Here is a 16,693-nt window from a genome sequence, read left to right as displayed (position 1 = left end):
CAGAGTGCAAATCATGTCAGAACGGTGTTGCAGGAAAACTTTCAAAAGCAAAAAAAAAAAAAGTAAATTACAAATGAATTAACACATTTTCCTAATTAGTTTCATGAAAAAAACAGCATCAAAGTTAATGCAAATGCATATCAATTTTGAAAATAAAGAAGTTTACACCACGTCGCTCACTGCGTCCATGCTAATGAGCCAAACCTACCATTTATGTGCAGAGAGAAGTTGCTTGTTTTGTCTCTTCAGATTAAAATGAAAAAGGAACTACCCGGGACTTTGCATAATTGCACTGAAGACCGTCAGTGGACAGTAAAGACACATTGCGCCTGTTAACTTCTGTTATCATCTTCTCTCTGAAAAACAAACTCCAGACTCGCACCGATGGTGAGTCAGTATTCAGTTTGTGGTTTTAATTTGATGTTGTCCTTTTCTTTGTCTTATAAATCGGTAAATGACAATGTCATTAGGTTACTATTTTAGATAACTATAAGATCTGCCTTGCCCCAGTCAATCAGCCTTCTGTTCTAAACCCTATAACATGACTCTCACAGTTATTATTATTATGCATTTTAAATTCAGTTTTACACATTAAGAAACAATCCCTGGCATACAGTATACAGTATTGTACTTATAAAACGTCCAGTTACATATCACGTCTTGTCAAAACATCATCCTGCTGGAAAATGTTGAGTGAATTGACTTGTGAGACAGCGCCTTCTCTGTTGGATTAATAGCTGAAGAACTACTTTTTCCCTGCAGATTGCGCAGTCAAACCATTTTCTATCTAAGATATCATAAAGAAAATATTTTCAAAAAGTCAGAACAGGCAGGAATTGTATTGTTGCTACAAAACCTCAGGGTGTAAAAGTATTTTATAAATGGGTCAAACAATACTGACTGTGTATATTCTGTAGCCCCTCCCCTTTTGGCTACTACAGTGCAGATAGTACTATGTTGCGTAGTTACACTAATACGTCAAAGTGTGTAGTCGTATTGTTAAACGAGCAGAAATGAAGTAAAACAGAACACACGTTGAGTCATATATACTACACAATAATAAGATAAAACCCATGCTGTGATGCTAACACATAGCATTCTATGGTATTTTTAACATAACCTAATGGCGTGGTTCTAGTGACAAGAGCATTAGTGGAACCAGCGGCTTAATCTGCATTAGCTGCCTGCTGCCCCACTGGGCTGCGTGGGCTTCTCGTCAGCGAGGCTACTGTCTCTTTAAATTTACCCAGGAGCCCCTTAAGGAGCCCCAGGGGCCCCTAGTCCGGCTCCCCACCCTGAAGACAAGCAAGAGCCTAAAATACATGACTGGAGGCCCAGCCTGTTTTTTTTCGGACACGGAGCAGGACGCTTTTTGACGGCTCGTGTGTGTGTTATTCGGTATCCATGTTGGTGTGAATTGGTGAAAAGTTAACTTGGCTCCCACACACACGCACGTACAACACACACATCGTTAGTGCTGCTGTGCGATGCCAGATGCGTGTCGCCAACATGTCCGTGTGCGACTGACATGTCCCACTCCGCCGAGGAGGACGGCGAGCGGCCCAGGCGTCAAGCCACGACCGGGTCGGTGATGGAAGACACGGCGCCCGGGGACAGCGAGCCTGTGGACCTCCGCTGTGGCGAGCAGGCTAAGCTGCTCTCATTAATAATAATCAGCGGGGAGGAGGAACAAGCGACCCACGGACACAGTGACTTGGGAGGTAATGATACATTTCACACTTGCTTGCGTGGGGCTGTCAAATGGACGGCCATTGTCAGCGATTTGTTGTCGGGGACAATACGGTAGAGCGGCTTGGCCCCTCTGTCTGTGTGGCTCCTGTAAACAAAGGCTCAACAGCACCATGGCACGCACACGGCGTCCTCTAGTGGAGGACGGTGGAACTACCACTCCTAAACACCGTACAGCTAAACTACACAACATAATGTAGCACGTACAGGGATGTAAACATGATATTGTCATGTTTGAGATCTTTTTCATCCTGACTCAATGTTTAAAGAGTGGTGCAAAAATGTAAAATCCACGTTTCTTTCACAAGTTGGACAGCACGGTGGAGGAGTGGCTAGCATATCTGCCTTCACAGTCAGGAGCAGGGGCGCCATATAGGGGGAAAAAGTTAGGACAATTCCAAGGGCCCCTGACTGACACCCCCGCCCCCGTAGTTACCACAGCTGCCCGGGGGGCACACTGTGTTTTTTTTTTCATGGGCAGAGATCCGCATTCAATTCTTTGAATGGTGTGTGCATGTTTCCCTCACGTTTGCAAGGTTTTCTCTACTTATCATGCATGTTAGCCTAACTGGAGACTCAAAATTGGCCACGAATGTGAATGATTGTCTATACAGATGTAAATAAAGTTTTTGGTACCCTTATGTGAAAGAAAAAACCCACAATAGTCACTGAAATAACTTCAAATTGACAAAAGTAATCCAGTGGAACTTTTGTTAGCGTATGTCCCAGTTACCATGTTTTTAGGCTAATGTCCAAAATTTCCTTCAAAATTTTATGTTGTGCACAGTTTTCGGTTAGCATAATATATGGCACGCGTCTTATTGTGTTAGTAATACACTGTGAACACAACTGTGTTCTTAATGTATTTTCAAAACAAAAGCTCCCTGTATTAGCTCATCCATGTCATCAGCGGTTGACTGTCGTTCTTTGCCAATTTACAAAGCCACAAGCCTCGGTTTTTCTTTTGATCACGACTGCGAAGTAACCCACAATGGAGCCAAAGAAAGTTGCAAGTGCCAACATTCTGATAAAGGAGGTGAGAAACACTATTGAGTTTAAGAAATAACTCACAGCAAAACAGGAAGGTGGTGTCTCTCGCTGCCACATCGCCGTCTGTGCCAACAATCACGTCTTCAATCAAGGTAAAAGTGACGTTAAATGTTTATTTATCCCTTTGTGCATTTATATGAATTTTTAAGTGTTTTCCGGATGTAAAACTGGAAATGTAAATCTATGAAAATGTATTTTGTTTTAACATTTTTGGCTTTCTGGAACGGATTAATTGGCTTGACATTATTTCTTATGGGAAAAAAACTGATTTGGTTTAGGGTACGTTTCGGTTAGAGTCGGATCATGTGATGGGTCCTCCAACAGGACAATGACTCAAAAACACGCTGGAACGGCTTAGGACCAAACATTGGACTCTTCACAAGTCACAGCATGTATATAAAACCATAAAACGTTTACGGAGGTGTTTTAATAGCGGTCTTTGTCGGCGGTATAGGTGGAACCCATTACGTGCAGCAATGAGCTGTCTGCTTTTATCTGTTTTTAGATCTTTAGAGCGCACAGGAAAGAGAAAGACATATGTGTTCATGTCTCGCATAAGAATTGTGGGTGACGGGCAAAATTCCAAAAACAAGTGCAGTTAAGTACCAAAAAGACACTGCGTTATAAAACAGACTTGAATATTGGGTGTACATTTCTATGGAAAAGTACTTACAGTATGTGTAGGTTTGGGAGTACAGCTTTTTGCTCCTTAAAAGGTACAAATAGCTATCTTGCAGTGCAATAATTAGTCCTCCTTGGTGTATAACTGGACCTTGACAAACAGAAATGGATTCCTATTACTGACAGTGTATCTTGACCGATTGGGATTGGTGGTCGATATAACAAGTGGATCTGTGTTGTCATTTGACTCTCTCTCTCGCTTTCTCTCAGAGGAGGACACATTTGTCAATGGCCACGCTGACGAAGAGTCGGAGGCAGGCACAGTCGACCCTATCGAATCTCCAGGCACCAGCTACTGGAGCATCACAGAGGATCCAGACCAGCCGCTCCTTCTCTCGCCGACCGCCGGGCCTTCCAGGCGCAAATCCAGGGTGCAGCGCGCCTCAAGGCCGGGCCTGAGTCGCATCCCAGGCCGAGATCATCGCCGATACTACCATGAGTACTGGCGCAGCGAGTACCTGATGGACTTTGACCCCCAGCGGCACGGGATGATCTGCATGGTGTGCGGCAGCTCGCTGGCCACCCTCAAGCTCAGCACCATCAAGAGGCACATCAGGCAGAAGCACCCGGACTCGCTGCTATGGAGCGCCGCTGACAAGGAGGTGATCCGCTCAGGGTGGGAGAGCCACTTGAACCTCGGGGGAGGTCAAAATTCATATGGGCCCTCGCCTCAGAGAGATGACGACTCGCTGGACTCGGGCCATCATGCTGCAGGTGCATACTTCTGTACACACTGGGACTATTTGTACAAGTTACACATGGTGGCAGTGTGAGTCTTTTGAATGTTTTTTGTGCAATTCTCATTACACGTCAATCTGTGCTGCCCTCTAGTGGTATTATCCACAGCAAACGCCATTATGAGGACATGTTTTATTGTTTTTTTGGCAGAAGCTGCACAAGCTGTAGCTCCCGAGCAGCAGCCACAGCAAGAACTCAGCCTCTCTCCTCAGTCTGAGGCAGGAGAACCTCAGAACGCGGAGGAGAAAGAGGAGCAGGATGTAGCTGGGCCTTCGACGCGCACACTGGAATGCTACCTGAATGCCTCGCTGCACGCCTGGTTCCGCCAGGAGTTCCTGATGGAGTACGAGGCGGAGCCCGGTAGACTGCTGTGCATGGTGTGTGGAGCCCAGCTGCCCTCGCTTCACCTGGACCACATTAAGAGTCACGTGTTGGACACACACCCCGACTCGTTGGTCTTCAGCTCCGAGGAGAAGCACTGCGTCCTGCAGGCCTGGGCTCAGACTCATGGTGAGAATACGTCCACAATTTAAAATATATTCTTCTTTGTGCTCATCAGCCCGACACAGCAAACAGGCTGATGTCATCAGCCCAAATCCATCATCCAAGCTTATCTGGATCAGTGTTGCCATGGTAACAGATTGAGCTGAGGAGCCTGGGCATTCCATAGTCCAGCCAGGAGCTCCTCAGTGTCATTAATCAACCCAGAATGATTACCGTGAGGTTTTGCCACACTGTAGTTTTATTTGCTTGACTTTGATCTGTTTGATTTTTCCCTTTCTTTGGAACAGATGAGTGGGAAAACTCAATCAAATCCGAGGCAAACACCAAAGACGACGACTTTGAGCCGAATCACACAAAGTCTGACTTGTGCCAGGAAGTTGACGGCTCATTGTCTCAGAGCGCTTGTCTCATCCGTGAAGATGGCGGCATGGAAGCTCAGCAGGTGGGGCCGCAGCCCCTCCGCCAGCCCAGGAGGAGGCGTCTGCGTGGGGGCAACCCCTGGCGACTCCGCCTGGATTACCTGATAGCGTACGGGCCGCAGGGCCGCGGCACCTACTGCATGGTGTGCTCTCAGGTTCTGCACGAGACCAAGGTCAGCAGCTTTAGACAGCACATCCAGGAATGTCATCCCGAGACCACCGGCCTGAGTCGGCAAGAAAGAGAAGCCATGGCTGCAGCTTGGACCAAAGACTATTCTACTGACCACACCACGGCACAAGATGGTGAGACCATCACTTACTGTCTTTCGTTTTTGAACGTTTCACGGCAAAATCCTTAGTCTTCCGAACTTTGTGTGTTAGCACTAGCACTCTCCATTCCTGCCAACAATTGTATTTGAAAATATGGGACATTTCCCAGACAAATAAGGGAACATCAACCCTGTCCAAGTGCTATTCTTTAGGTCCCTTTTTTGGCAGAGATGTCGTCATATCTCTTTCGTGCTGTCGATTTGATTGAAACACATGACTCGCGGCTCGCTCGGCCTGCTGCGAGCCCCGCCCCTGCGTCACCATCATCACCTGCGGTGGCCGTGGTGCACGTTGCACCGTGCAACCAACCGTGTTTTACTGGCGTACTTTTACTGTGAAGGCTTGACTTTTTACCTGCTGCGGGATGTGTGTAATACCGCTGTTTATTGAGTGTTGCAGAGGCCGAGCGGACCGGGAGATGTGCTGCTCCGGCTGCCGGCACGATCGGAGAGGGGTCTTTGTTTAAATAAAAGTTAAAAATGCAGGAACGGGAGGACGCCGGGAAAGAAGGGCAAAATACGGGGTATGGCAATCTTACTGTACAGAGCTGCGTGTCGTGCTAAAACACGAGACTATGTTTCTATTAAGATTGAATGTAACACAGCATTTAGCACATACATTAGCTTCTGACTGCTGTCCATCTCCACAGGGCCTTAACAGTAAATGACACTTTGCATCAATAGGGGGAGCCCTGGAGCAAAATATTTTCTGATTAAGGAGAGTTCTTTGTTTGGGGGTTCTTTTGTTATTTTGAGGCAAGATTGTATTACAATACCACTAAAACACACTCCCCGTCTCTCTTTTATCTCCTGAATCTGCAGAAATGAGCTCAAGTGAAGCCCCTGTCCTAAATACCACAGGAGGCCCGAATGAGGACAGTTCCCCTGACATCAAAGGTTCCAGCCAAGCGACGGCGGAGGATGATGACGAAAGTGCGGCCAAGGACAAAGCCAAGGACGGCGGCACCACGGCCACGCCCTCTCGCCACAGCCACTACCCGGGGAAGGACCAGCGGCGGAACTACCAGGTGCGCTGGCGCTCAGACTTCCTGATGGACTACGACTGCCGGAGACACGGGCTCATCTGCATGGTGTGCGGCGCCACGTTGGCTACGCTGAAGGTAAGCACCATCAAGAGGCACATCCAGCAGGTGCACGCCCACTCGCTGTCTTACAACGCTGAGGACAAGCAGACCGCCATGCTGAACTATGACCAGAACTCCATGCATTTCGTCCACTCGGATGACTGTTTCTTCTCCCAGGACCACGCGCGCACCGACATGGGGCCTTCCCCAGCGCACGTTAGCACATAGAATGGAATTCAACTGGTGACACAGGCTCTCATGTGCACACACATTACCACAAGGAGTCCTTTTTGGCATCACCGCAGACTACAAACATCAGTGGAGCTCTGCTATGTTAGGGTGCGTTCACACTCGTAGTCCGGTACTCTGGTCCGGACCAAAACGATACTTTAGTCACTTTAGTGTGGTCTGGTTTGGATTTTTGTCAGCGGAGCAAATAATGCTCAGTTATGCATATGCATAAAGTCGTCCTATTGGACAGCGTATGGGACGTGTACGTTGTCAGACAACCTCATGCACCCAAACTGGCATGACGTCTTCCGAGTCACATACCTTGGCAGATTTATTTGACTTTTACCATCTGAGACGTCAAAAAGGTTCCCAGAGATGTGCTGCAAGCAGACGCTGTTTACGATGACTGCAGGGGGCTGTAATGAGCAACAATTCCTCTGTTGAAAAGAGAGAGGTATGTTTCGCTGCATATTCATTTTAACCTGACTAAAAATGACAAGTGTGAACGCACCCTTCGACGTCTTGCAGCGTCATCTAAAGTGACCCCGGCTGTCGACTTGAATTCTGTTCAGTGAAAAAGCGTAGTTGTAGTATTGACCCCACCCCCCGCCCCCACCTGTCATGGAATCCTCCCAAGGAAGCGATCTAGGTCTTTGTTATTTTTAAATCTCAGGACGTCGGAAGAAGAAATGAATCTGAATCAGCACTTTTGAGCCACAAATGTATTAATCATCCCTTCTGTACGGCCACCTGAATGAACAGTTTGAACATGTATTGCTTAAGACAATGAATTCCAGCAGGACTTTGCATCTACTTAACACTTTGTTTACATCAGCACTTGTAATACCGAGTTATCTCTGCCGGCCTCCATCATCCAACCATCTTAGCTTAAAGCTGCACAAAACGTGGCGTAAATGTAAGAAATCTTACCGTTTCATTTCCTTTTCTATGACCACTTTAACACACATGCCAGAGCAACTCTTGACACTCAATTTTTAAGTGAGCGTGTGCAACTCAAGTGGACACAGAAATCAAAGAAAACTCACTTGTTAACCTGGAAAAAAAAATCTCAGGGATTTTTGTCTTTGTTCCCAAAGTGGTTCTAGCGAGGTAGAATATGTAACACATAAGACGTTACAGGTGGTCCTCGGTTTATGATGTTTTGTGGGCACCCCCATAAGTTACTTAAAAACTTGGTTTAGACCTAAGCGGTTCGGTTTGTAAATTGGCTCGAGAACTTATTACAGAATACTTACATAGCTACACTCCGCCACTGCTCTCCCTCATCAACTTCCCGCCCTTTATTATGGCTCCCAAGCATATGGCAGAATCTCCCACTGAAGGAAAGCCACCATAATGGAAGTGAAATCAAGACAGTGATGAATTACATTTGTTTTGAATTAGTTTTGTTTCATATTTTTATTATTGTATTTTACATGTCCATGTTTTCTGTGAACAGTGTGAGCGACTTAGGTGTTCATTTACTTAATTTTACGTTCAGACTCACGTTTAAAATTGACGTAGCTGTTGTAGGAGCGGAACTTGTTTTTTAAACCGAGGGCCTCCTTTATTACAGCTAGTTTGGTCATATTTTAGTACTATCCCCCAGAAAAAAAAAGAATAGATTGGTAAAGCACACTTACTGGAAGTGATGTAACAAACCATTCAAATTGTTAATTTATTCGTTAATATCTGAAATGAAGTACAGTAGTAATTTATTGGGCTTTTTGTCTATCATTGAATGGGACTATTTGTATGAGTGCCACTAGTTTGTTATGTAAACGACACAGGAATGCTAAATTGAGTGTAACAAGAAGTTGAGCAGCAAAAGGTTGAGATTCACACAAAACGTCACCTTTTCAACTCCATTGGTCTACTTTGGTCGAATAATGCATTTTCGCTTCACTCCAAGAGTTTTAACCCAGCACTTAAACACTACACATGTGGCATTTTCATGTGTTTTTGTGACGTCAACTCACCTGTCATCTGTATGTGGCCTGCATGTGAGAGTCACCTGAAGACTGTTCACCTATAAACATTTCTTTTCACATGAAACAAGTGTGTCATCAAAGCATATGTACGTCTGGAATTATTCCCAAAATATGACAGTACAATACATAATATACTCTCAACCCAACTATGATTAAGACAATAATAAAACAATTGTGGTGCTGCAGATTTATTTATTGTCACAAGTGAAGTCTAAATGGAGTTAAGTTATTTAGTTTGATCATTTTTAATGGGTTTTTTTTAGTCCCACAATGCAGCACAACATGGCAAGTTATCACTTCTAGCACATTCCTACTTACTATATCGAGGCAGGTTAGCCACTATTCATATTAACTGGAAGCACAATCTTTATAATGCACCATTTATGATTTATGACTTTGGTCCTATTACGTAAGACCACACTGACTTCAAATGTGATGTCAAGTATGTGACCAACAATTAATGGATTTTGCATGCTGGTCAATTCTAAAAAGAAATCTCCTCCCCATTACTGCCTCTCCTGGATGCATTTCTTTGAGCTGTCCGAGGCAACAGCGCATGTTGGGAAACTATCGTGTATTCTTGGAGTTGCATTTAGCAAGACAGAAGAGAACAGTCCTTTGACGTGTTTTTATTAATTTCACTTTGACATCAGTACAGAGACCACATACTTTTTATTTTTCTCTCCTGCAACAACTTGTCCCAAAAAAGTAGAACCAAAGTCATAGCTAATACAAAACAGAGCTGATGTTAGAGAACATCTAGGTACAAACGGGTCAAAAGCAACAACACTGCTCAACAGGAGACAAAAAGTAAGACAACGCTCCTGTCACACACTCCCTAACCCAATGAACACAGGAAATCAACATGCTTTGAGCAAGCTGGTTAAGAGTCATCCATTATATAGCTTGTGTGTTGTTTATATATTATTACACTCTCAAAGAAAAAGCTAGCTATGGTTCTGCATGGTAGACATCTATCGAGCCTTGCCAGCAAGCTTTTGAGCAACTAAAGCCTCAATAATCATGCCAATTGATACCCTAAGATGATGAGACAAACTGAAATGCACCTCATCTCTGCATATTTTGGCTTTAGCATCCAAAGTATGAATGAAAGACCGTGCATGGTGAGGGGTAGTGGGGCGACACACCAAGGATGGCATGCATGGCACGGAATGTTGGACCAGTGAAAACACACGTAGCAGTAGAAGTAATAGTAGTCGGACACATTGGACTGCATTGGTAGCATTCATCCATCATTAGCCACTGTGGCTGCATACTAACTTGCGTTAGGGATGATGAACAGAAACAAACAATCACGCAACATCATCTCACTCCCTTCGGTATAGCTGCAGTGCTAACACAGAACTATACAAACACCACTGAAACGATCACGAGTCATTAAAAAAAATAAAATAAAATTCCATAAGCTTAGAAATGGGGGTGGGGAATATGAAACAGCATATACTGAGGGTGGGTGAGAACCTGCTTCCAAGCTTACGACGCTCGCAGCAGTCCAAACCATTAGAAAACAGCCTCCATACTCAAAAAGCTACATAAACTATTCATCTAAAATTGCTGTAAAGCATTTAAAAATAGTTACACATAATGAACGTTTTCTTTTAATTACAACGTTAACAATCAAGGTCACGGCTTTACCCAGCTTCATGAATTCACTCCAGACATGTGTCTAATTATGACGCTCAGTGAGCTCTATTTATGCTCGTCAGTAACAGCAGTAAGTTGATCTTTAAGTGTACTGTACGTACATGCACGACCAGCGAGGTTCGTCCGCTGCAAAGATGGTGAACTAGACTAAATTATCACAGCTGGCTCAGTGTTCCAAATGCTTTTATTTCAACCTGTTCACTGGGTTTCAAAATAAAAGTTCAGTGCATTGCAGAAACTTTAACACACACATGAAGTGCTGCCTGTGCAGCTTTACAAGCAAACCCGTGACCTGCTTCTAAAAATGAGGACACTATGCAGAGCAGAGAGAGCAGGATGAGAATAGCCACAATGACACCTACAAGGTTAGAATGCATATATCCATTTTTTTTCTTGACTTTACTTTATATAAACATTGTTCGTTTTTCCTTAAATGTTTCCAGCTTACATGATCAGCTGTCCCTCCAGGGAAATTCTATGGTTTTTAGTACAGACATTTGCTTTGAAGCGCCGCAAACATGCACCCTTGAAACCAGGTCATAGATTCAGTCTAGTTCACTCGACCGCGCCTCCGTTTGCCCACCCTCTATCGTGGCCATGTCCACAGAGAGGGGCGGGGTGGTGGTCACGCGTTCCTCACTGGCACACTTCTTTTTGAATGCTTGCGAGTGAAGCTGCGCAGTAGTTTGGCATTTAATATCGAGGAGCTCGGAGATGTTTCTAGCTATTAACGTTCAGTGTAGACAGGTGGTGATTGGTTGAAGGTGGGTGATGGATCGGAGGGAGGGTGGTGGGGGGATAGACTGAGTGGTTGTCGGGGGGTGGGGGAGTAGGAAGTCTATGGTGATGGAGATATGACTTTGTTTTTTTTTAACTGGGGTCGATTATTCAGTTTTGCTGCGCTTCACGGCGCCGGGGAGCTTCTCTTGCAACCTGGGAAAGAAAACGTTCATGAAAAGAACATGTGAAAGTGGTCACATGACACGCAGCACAACACACACACACACACACACACACACACACACTACAACATACTTACTTGGCGATGGTGGTGTTGATCTGGGTACGTGCCACGTCGATGTACTGATCAATTTGGGTCTGCAAGCCAGAGAACAAAACAAGGGCTCACTATTTGGCAATGGTGTTTTCATGCAATGACTTCATGTCCCCAGCGGGGGTGGGGCCACAGCAACAAGATGGATACAGAAAGCCTTCAGTGTCTGACGCAGACTGGACTCATCCAAGTGAGCTCACTGCTGATGGACAGCTGATGTCATCACACACCTGGCTCAAGACTTCTACCATCTTTTTATCATCATCATCATCATCAGCATGGTGTGGGACATGAGGCCCAACTGCTCACCTTGTTCTTCTCGTAGATGGGCGGCACAGCGAAGAGCAAGATGTCAGCTGCAGAGAGACAAAACATCAAGGCAATATGAAAAACGCTGACATGACAGGCCAATACAGTGCAACTCCCTTAAGTCGATGCCCGTCGGATAGCTTGACTCACGTCGACGTAACAGGTTTTCAACAGAGATGAAAGGAGAGGCAATAAAGGATTTGTTTGTTGCCATCATTTTCCTCCACGTGTGCATATTTTTACTTCTGATTCTTCCGTTTTCATTTGATATTTTATACACTTATCGAGCATACAGTAGCTACTGCAGTAAGTTTCGTGTGTCTTCACGACAACAACAAAGATTTTGTACATCCACAAATAGAAATCTAAATCTAAATAAATAAATAAATAAATACAAATATTGCTGCATTTTGTTAGTTATTACTGCTATGCTTTTTTGAAGCATACTTCATGCACACGTCCATTTTGAGTCATTATAGTGGATGTTAATGGTATCATGAAAAAAAAGCCTAAAAGATATTTTCCGAGTGCGTGCAGGGCAACGTAATCCTACTATTTCAATCAATTAATACACATTTAATATAAGCAATTATGCATGCAGACAGAGCACCTGATGCATTTGTGTGTACAGTAGGTTGTTGGGTGCCAACTTTTCTATGCAATTAAAATAACGTACAGCTACTGGACTGGATTCATGTAATCAGGTTAAATAAAGACGCATTGTGGCGCCATACTCATTAACCTATTAGGGCAAAACATTTTAAAAACACGCAAGTCTGCCTTTAGACCACAAATTGCAGCATACAGATTGTGGTCCAAACACACACAAGCTCGTTGTGGCTCTTACCCAGGATGAGGATGGTGATGCCATTGAAGACTGCGCCAACGTAGGTCAGCAGCCACATAACCACAGCCAGCTGCACAAAGAAGAGCAGACAGGGATGGCGGCTGAGCGAGGTGAAGCACTTCTGATAGTCATCTCCATGTGCTTTCAATATTAACTAAATCACATCAGCCTCCAATTTCAAAGATGTGGTCAAGAAAAATCAATTACACTTCAGGAACATTGTGGATGTTTGTCGTTGGCTCGCAATGATCATTTGGAGCCATCTCCGCTTTGCTACCATTGGTGGTCTTCCATTATGAGCCGGCAGAAGAGGCTGGAATGCCGTTTACCTTTAGGGAGTCCACAAGGTCCTCCACCAGGAAGAGGCGGCTCATCTGCTTCAGGGCTCGGTTGATGTAGGTCAGGCTGACGTCAACGTGCTTGCGGAAAGTCTCTGGGGGGATGCTGACATCCTTATCTATCAGAGATCTGCAGGGAGATGGACATCAAATGAGGATTCATTATAAAAACATTACAAACCTGCAGAAAATCACCCCTGGGCCACATTTTGGACACCCCTGCTATTATAGATCTTTGCTGAGGTTGAGTTGGTTTACTTTCATTTATCTTCAACAACAGCACTCTGTGTGTACGCTACCGGCTCTGCCTCCACCCACTGCGACAAAGAGATTGTATGACTGACAAAAGGGCTCACTCTGTTCATGCCGTTGTTCTATATGACAAACGTGCCAAGGTGCTGAAACCAATGCACAGAGTGAACTCTCTTACTGCCTGTTTGGAAGCGGGAGATGAGGAAAACGGACACGCATGCACATGGTAATACAATGAGCCCGGCAAAATGATCAAATAAACATTCATGTGTGTGATCATCATCCCAGAAAAGAGCCCATGAAAGACTTTTTTTTCCTGAATGAGAAGTCTTGTCAAGTTTTAATCTCGTGAGATCTTGTGACACACGTAAAACTACACTTTTTGGGGGGATTATGCCCATCATCCTTATGTGAAACATGAACACACGTCCCCTTTGAATGCTAGGAGGACCGTCAACATTGAAGGACTTGGCTCATAATGGCAACAAAAAAAATCATCCCAAGTGTGGAAGTATTTTTGAAAAGGTTCAAGATGACTCCAGAAAATGAAGTGCAACTTGTGTCAGCAGCTTCTTACGTAATCACTCAACCACCATGGCGTATCATTTCCAGGTAAGGCTGTTACTCCAACTTCATCTTATGTCCCAACTGAATTTTAATCCAAGTAATTAGGTTGCTAACAGAGGTTTCGCAATTTGTTTGTCAGTCCATGTTGTTCCTATTTTATGGATCAGGAACCGCTACTAATAACTAAAAGATTTGATAGCTGTTGCTGCACGCCGCTGTTCATTTGTTAAATAAATAAGCTACATAGTCTGCCATGGTTAGTGGTAGCAAACACAAACACACACTATGCTGTTGTTGGTGACGGAAGTACTTGTGGTGTGTTTGCTATGTGCTCTGTAAAATCAATGAGCCCCGGAGAGAAGTACCGGCAATGCTTAAAATGACCAAAATACAAGACAGGGGTGTCCAAACTTTTTCCAACAAAGGCCACAAACTGAAAAATGAAAGGATGCAAGGGCCACTTTAATATTTTGGAAACCAACACATATAGATATGATAATAAATTATATATATTTCAAGAAAATTGCATCACAGCTTTGTGATACAGGTGAAAAAGCACATGATTAGTAAGAACTCTGGTCTTTGTTCTTTCTTAAATAATCTTCGTAAATTTTCTTCTCGTATTCTGACTGTATTCTTATAATATTAGACTTTATTCCCCCAACCTTATTTTCCAAAATGACAATTTTGTCATAATTTTGTCTCATAAATTAATTTTTCTTTAATACTTCAACTCTGCTACTAAAATGACATTTTTCCTCAGAATATTAAGAGTTTATTCTCGTAAAATTGTGACTTTTTCCCCCAATACAATACAACTTTCTTACTATTTTTTATTTTTACTATTTATTAAATTGTTTCCCCCCATTTTTTCCCCAAATAACTATGTAATTAGTGTATTATGAGTGTATTATGAGTTTATTCCTATAATATTTTCACTTTAACAAATTTTTCTGGAACCTAATTTGCCAAAAATACATCTTTATTTGCACTTTTGTGCTTTTTCATAATATTACAACTTAAAATAAACTTCAATATTTAAATTTTAAGCTACCGTACTAAAAATGACATTTTTCCTTATAATATTACAAATGTTTTTCCTTAGATTACAACTTTTTTTCTTAATATTTGGACATTGGTCTTGTAAAATTACTGCTAATTTTTCCATTTTTTGCTATTGTTTTAAGTTTTCTTGTTAAATTATATCTTTTTAGAATGTGCAGTAGGCAAAAAAAAATTAAAAAAAATAAAAATGTGGGCCGCAAATGGTATTATATGTTAACAATGTACCTGTTACTACACGGTTACAGCATGTATATAAAACGATAAAGGGTTATTGAGGGTTTTATTGAAATTAATTTTTTTATGGATTTTATAGTCAAATATGTGACTCCCATCACATGCATTGTTAGCTGCCTCCTGCTAGCAGTTCTTCCACTATCTAGAACGCACAGAAAAAAGAAAGATGTGTCTTCTTGTCTCACATAAGGATTGTGAATGATGGGCAAAATTCCAAAAAAGGTGCCGTTTTCCTCTCAACCTAAGTGGATTTTGTTGCTGTAGACTGCGGTTCAGGTTCTGTATTACAAATGTAATAGAATCCCGTAGACACATGAAGGTTTGCTATAAATAAAAGCCCTGAAGGTGGAGGTCATGTCACCCAACAGTCACTGCCAGGAAGAAAGTGTAATATTCAGAAACATGATAGTCTTTGGAGCTTGCCAGTGCTGGCTTCAGTGACTATGTCATCTGAATCTACACAGATTCTGCGACTGCTTGTTTCAAATGTTACGACGTGTATGCATTTCCCATACCGAGATGACTCTGGCAGGAGGCCCAGCACGATCGGCAGGCCTCTGCTTCGAAGTTGCAAATGTAAATGGACAAACACCACCTCACGATCAGCGGGGCCTTACTTGAAGGGGTGGCCCTCGCTGGACTTCTGCACGGCCTGGACAACAGATTTGTAGATGCGGAAGGTGATGGTGACGCAGAGCAGTGCCAGGAGCAGGTAGGACACCACGCTGATGACGCTGAAGGCAGCCAGCGACAGCAGCAGCAGCATGGACAGGCCGAACACCAAGCCAGACTTCTTAGGGTCCCGCCAGTGAATCAGATCTTTCACTGTGGACAGGTGGAGGGAGGTGGTGACAAGGTTATATGTTGTGCACACCACAAAACATCATCCACATAATCTCAATACCTAAAAAGGATAACCTGCTTGACATTAACTAGCATGTTTTAATGCAAGTGGAGCCAAGAAAAACGGCCAAAAGGCACGTCGCAGTAGATGCCCCTTTCATGTTTGTATGCATGTTCTGTGGACGGTCGCGCATGCAAAAGCGATGGCCTCTATACAAGGCCGTTACGTAATGTCAGAATGGGTTGGCACTTTCCAACTGCCAGTGGTGTGCATGAGGGAAATAAAGGGCTATGTATGTCTGTTGAAAAAGCCTTGTGTAAAGCGGTGGAGACGCCTCAAGGGAGAGCCTAGTGCTCCAAAAAGTGTGGTGATAACAACACACTAAATAGCACAACCCACGACAAGTACCTTGCCATCATGCTGGGCCATGAGAGGATTTCATTCTTCTTACAAATGTTTTGTCTGCTTGCCTGCTATTATGTAGTTAAATTGAGAAAAGCAAATAATTACATATTAAAATAAATGGCCTAAAAAGTGAAACATCTTAATTCAGATCATGCCAAAGAGATTAAATGTTCAGGAGAAAAGTGGCGGTGGTGGCAGCAGCAGCACAGTTGGAAGGCCTCAGAGGGGAAACAAAGAGGGCTCTATTGTTTCTCATTCAGACCGCTAAGCCAACAGTGAGATTGTGTAAATAGCGCATACCACGTCAGTACAACTTTTCCTCGTTCATTGCAGTGG

General features: G+C 43.6%; 2 protein-coding genes across 5 annotated transcripts in view; one reads left to right on the top strand and one right to left on the bottom strand.

Annotated features, from left to right (window-relative positions):
* Positions 1–1,228: 1,228 nt before the first annotated feature.
* On the top strand, positions 1,229–8,957 carry LOC129194931 (zinc finger translocation-associated protein-like). Of its 2 annotated transcripts, none has more exons than XM_054800465.1 (5): positions 1,229–1,721; positions 3,691–4,194; positions 4,372–4,728; positions 5,010–5,444; positions 6,293–8,957. In XM_054800465.1, exons 1-5 carry the CDS (start codon positions 1,529–1,531, stop codon positions 6,781–6,783), a joined length of 1,980 nt encoding a protein of 659 aa, XP_054656440.1. In that variant the 5' UTR covers positions 1,229–1,528; the 3' UTR covers positions 6,784–8,957. The 2 variants fall into 2 exon arrangements, with proteins under 2 accessions (XP_054656440.1, XP_054656439.1); XM_054800464.1 differs by having other exon boundaries at positions 4,369–4,728.
* Positions 8,958–9,390: 433 nt separating this feature from the next.
* Positions 9,391–16,693, bottom strand: part of rtn3 (reticulon 3) — a 17,044-nt gene continuing 9,741 nt past the window's right edge. For all 3 annotated transcript variants that reach the window (XM_054800461.1, XM_054800462.1, XM_054800463.1), the window contains 6 exons: positions 15,726–15,933; positions 12,982–13,120; positions 12,653–12,722; positions 11,806–11,852; positions 11,482–11,540; positions 9,391–11,375 (listed from right to left, as the gene is read on the bottom strand). In XM_054800461.1, coding sequence (XP_054656436.1) covers positions 11,327–11,375; positions 11,482–11,540; positions 11,806–11,852; positions 12,653–12,722; positions 12,982–13,120; positions 15,726–15,933 — 572 coding nt within the window. In that variant the 3' untranslated portion in view covers positions 9,391–11,326. The remainder of the gene's footprint in view (positions 11,376–11,481; positions 11,541–11,805; positions 11,853–12,652; positions 12,723–12,981; positions 13,121–15,725; positions 15,934–16,693) is intronic.

The sequence above is a fragment of the Dunckerocampus dactyliophorus genome, chromosome 15 (assembly GCF_027744805.1).
Source record: "Dunckerocampus dactyliophorus isolate RoL2022-P2 chromosome 15, RoL_Ddac_1.1, whole genome shotgun sequence".
NCBI lineage: Eukaryota > Metazoa > Chordata > Actinopteri > Syngnathiformes > Syngnathidae > Dunckerocampus > Dunckerocampus dactyliophorus.
This window is presented reverse-complemented; position numbering and strand designations above follow the sequence as displayed.

Excerpts from the sequence above, each read along its gene's own strand:
- LOC129194931 (XM_054800464.1), top strand. The coding sequence starts at position 1,529 with ATGTCCCACTCCGCCGAGGAGGACGGCGAGCGGCCCAGGCGTCAAGCC. Across the intron at positions 1,722-3,690 it reads CGGACACAGTGACTTGGGAG|AGGAGGACACATTTGTCAAT; the intron begins GTAATGATACAT and ends GCTTTCTCTCAG. Across the intron at positions 5,445-6,292 it reads CCACACCACGGCACAAGATG|AAATGAGCTCAAGTGAAGCC; the intron begins GTGAGACCATCA and ends CTGAATCTGCAG.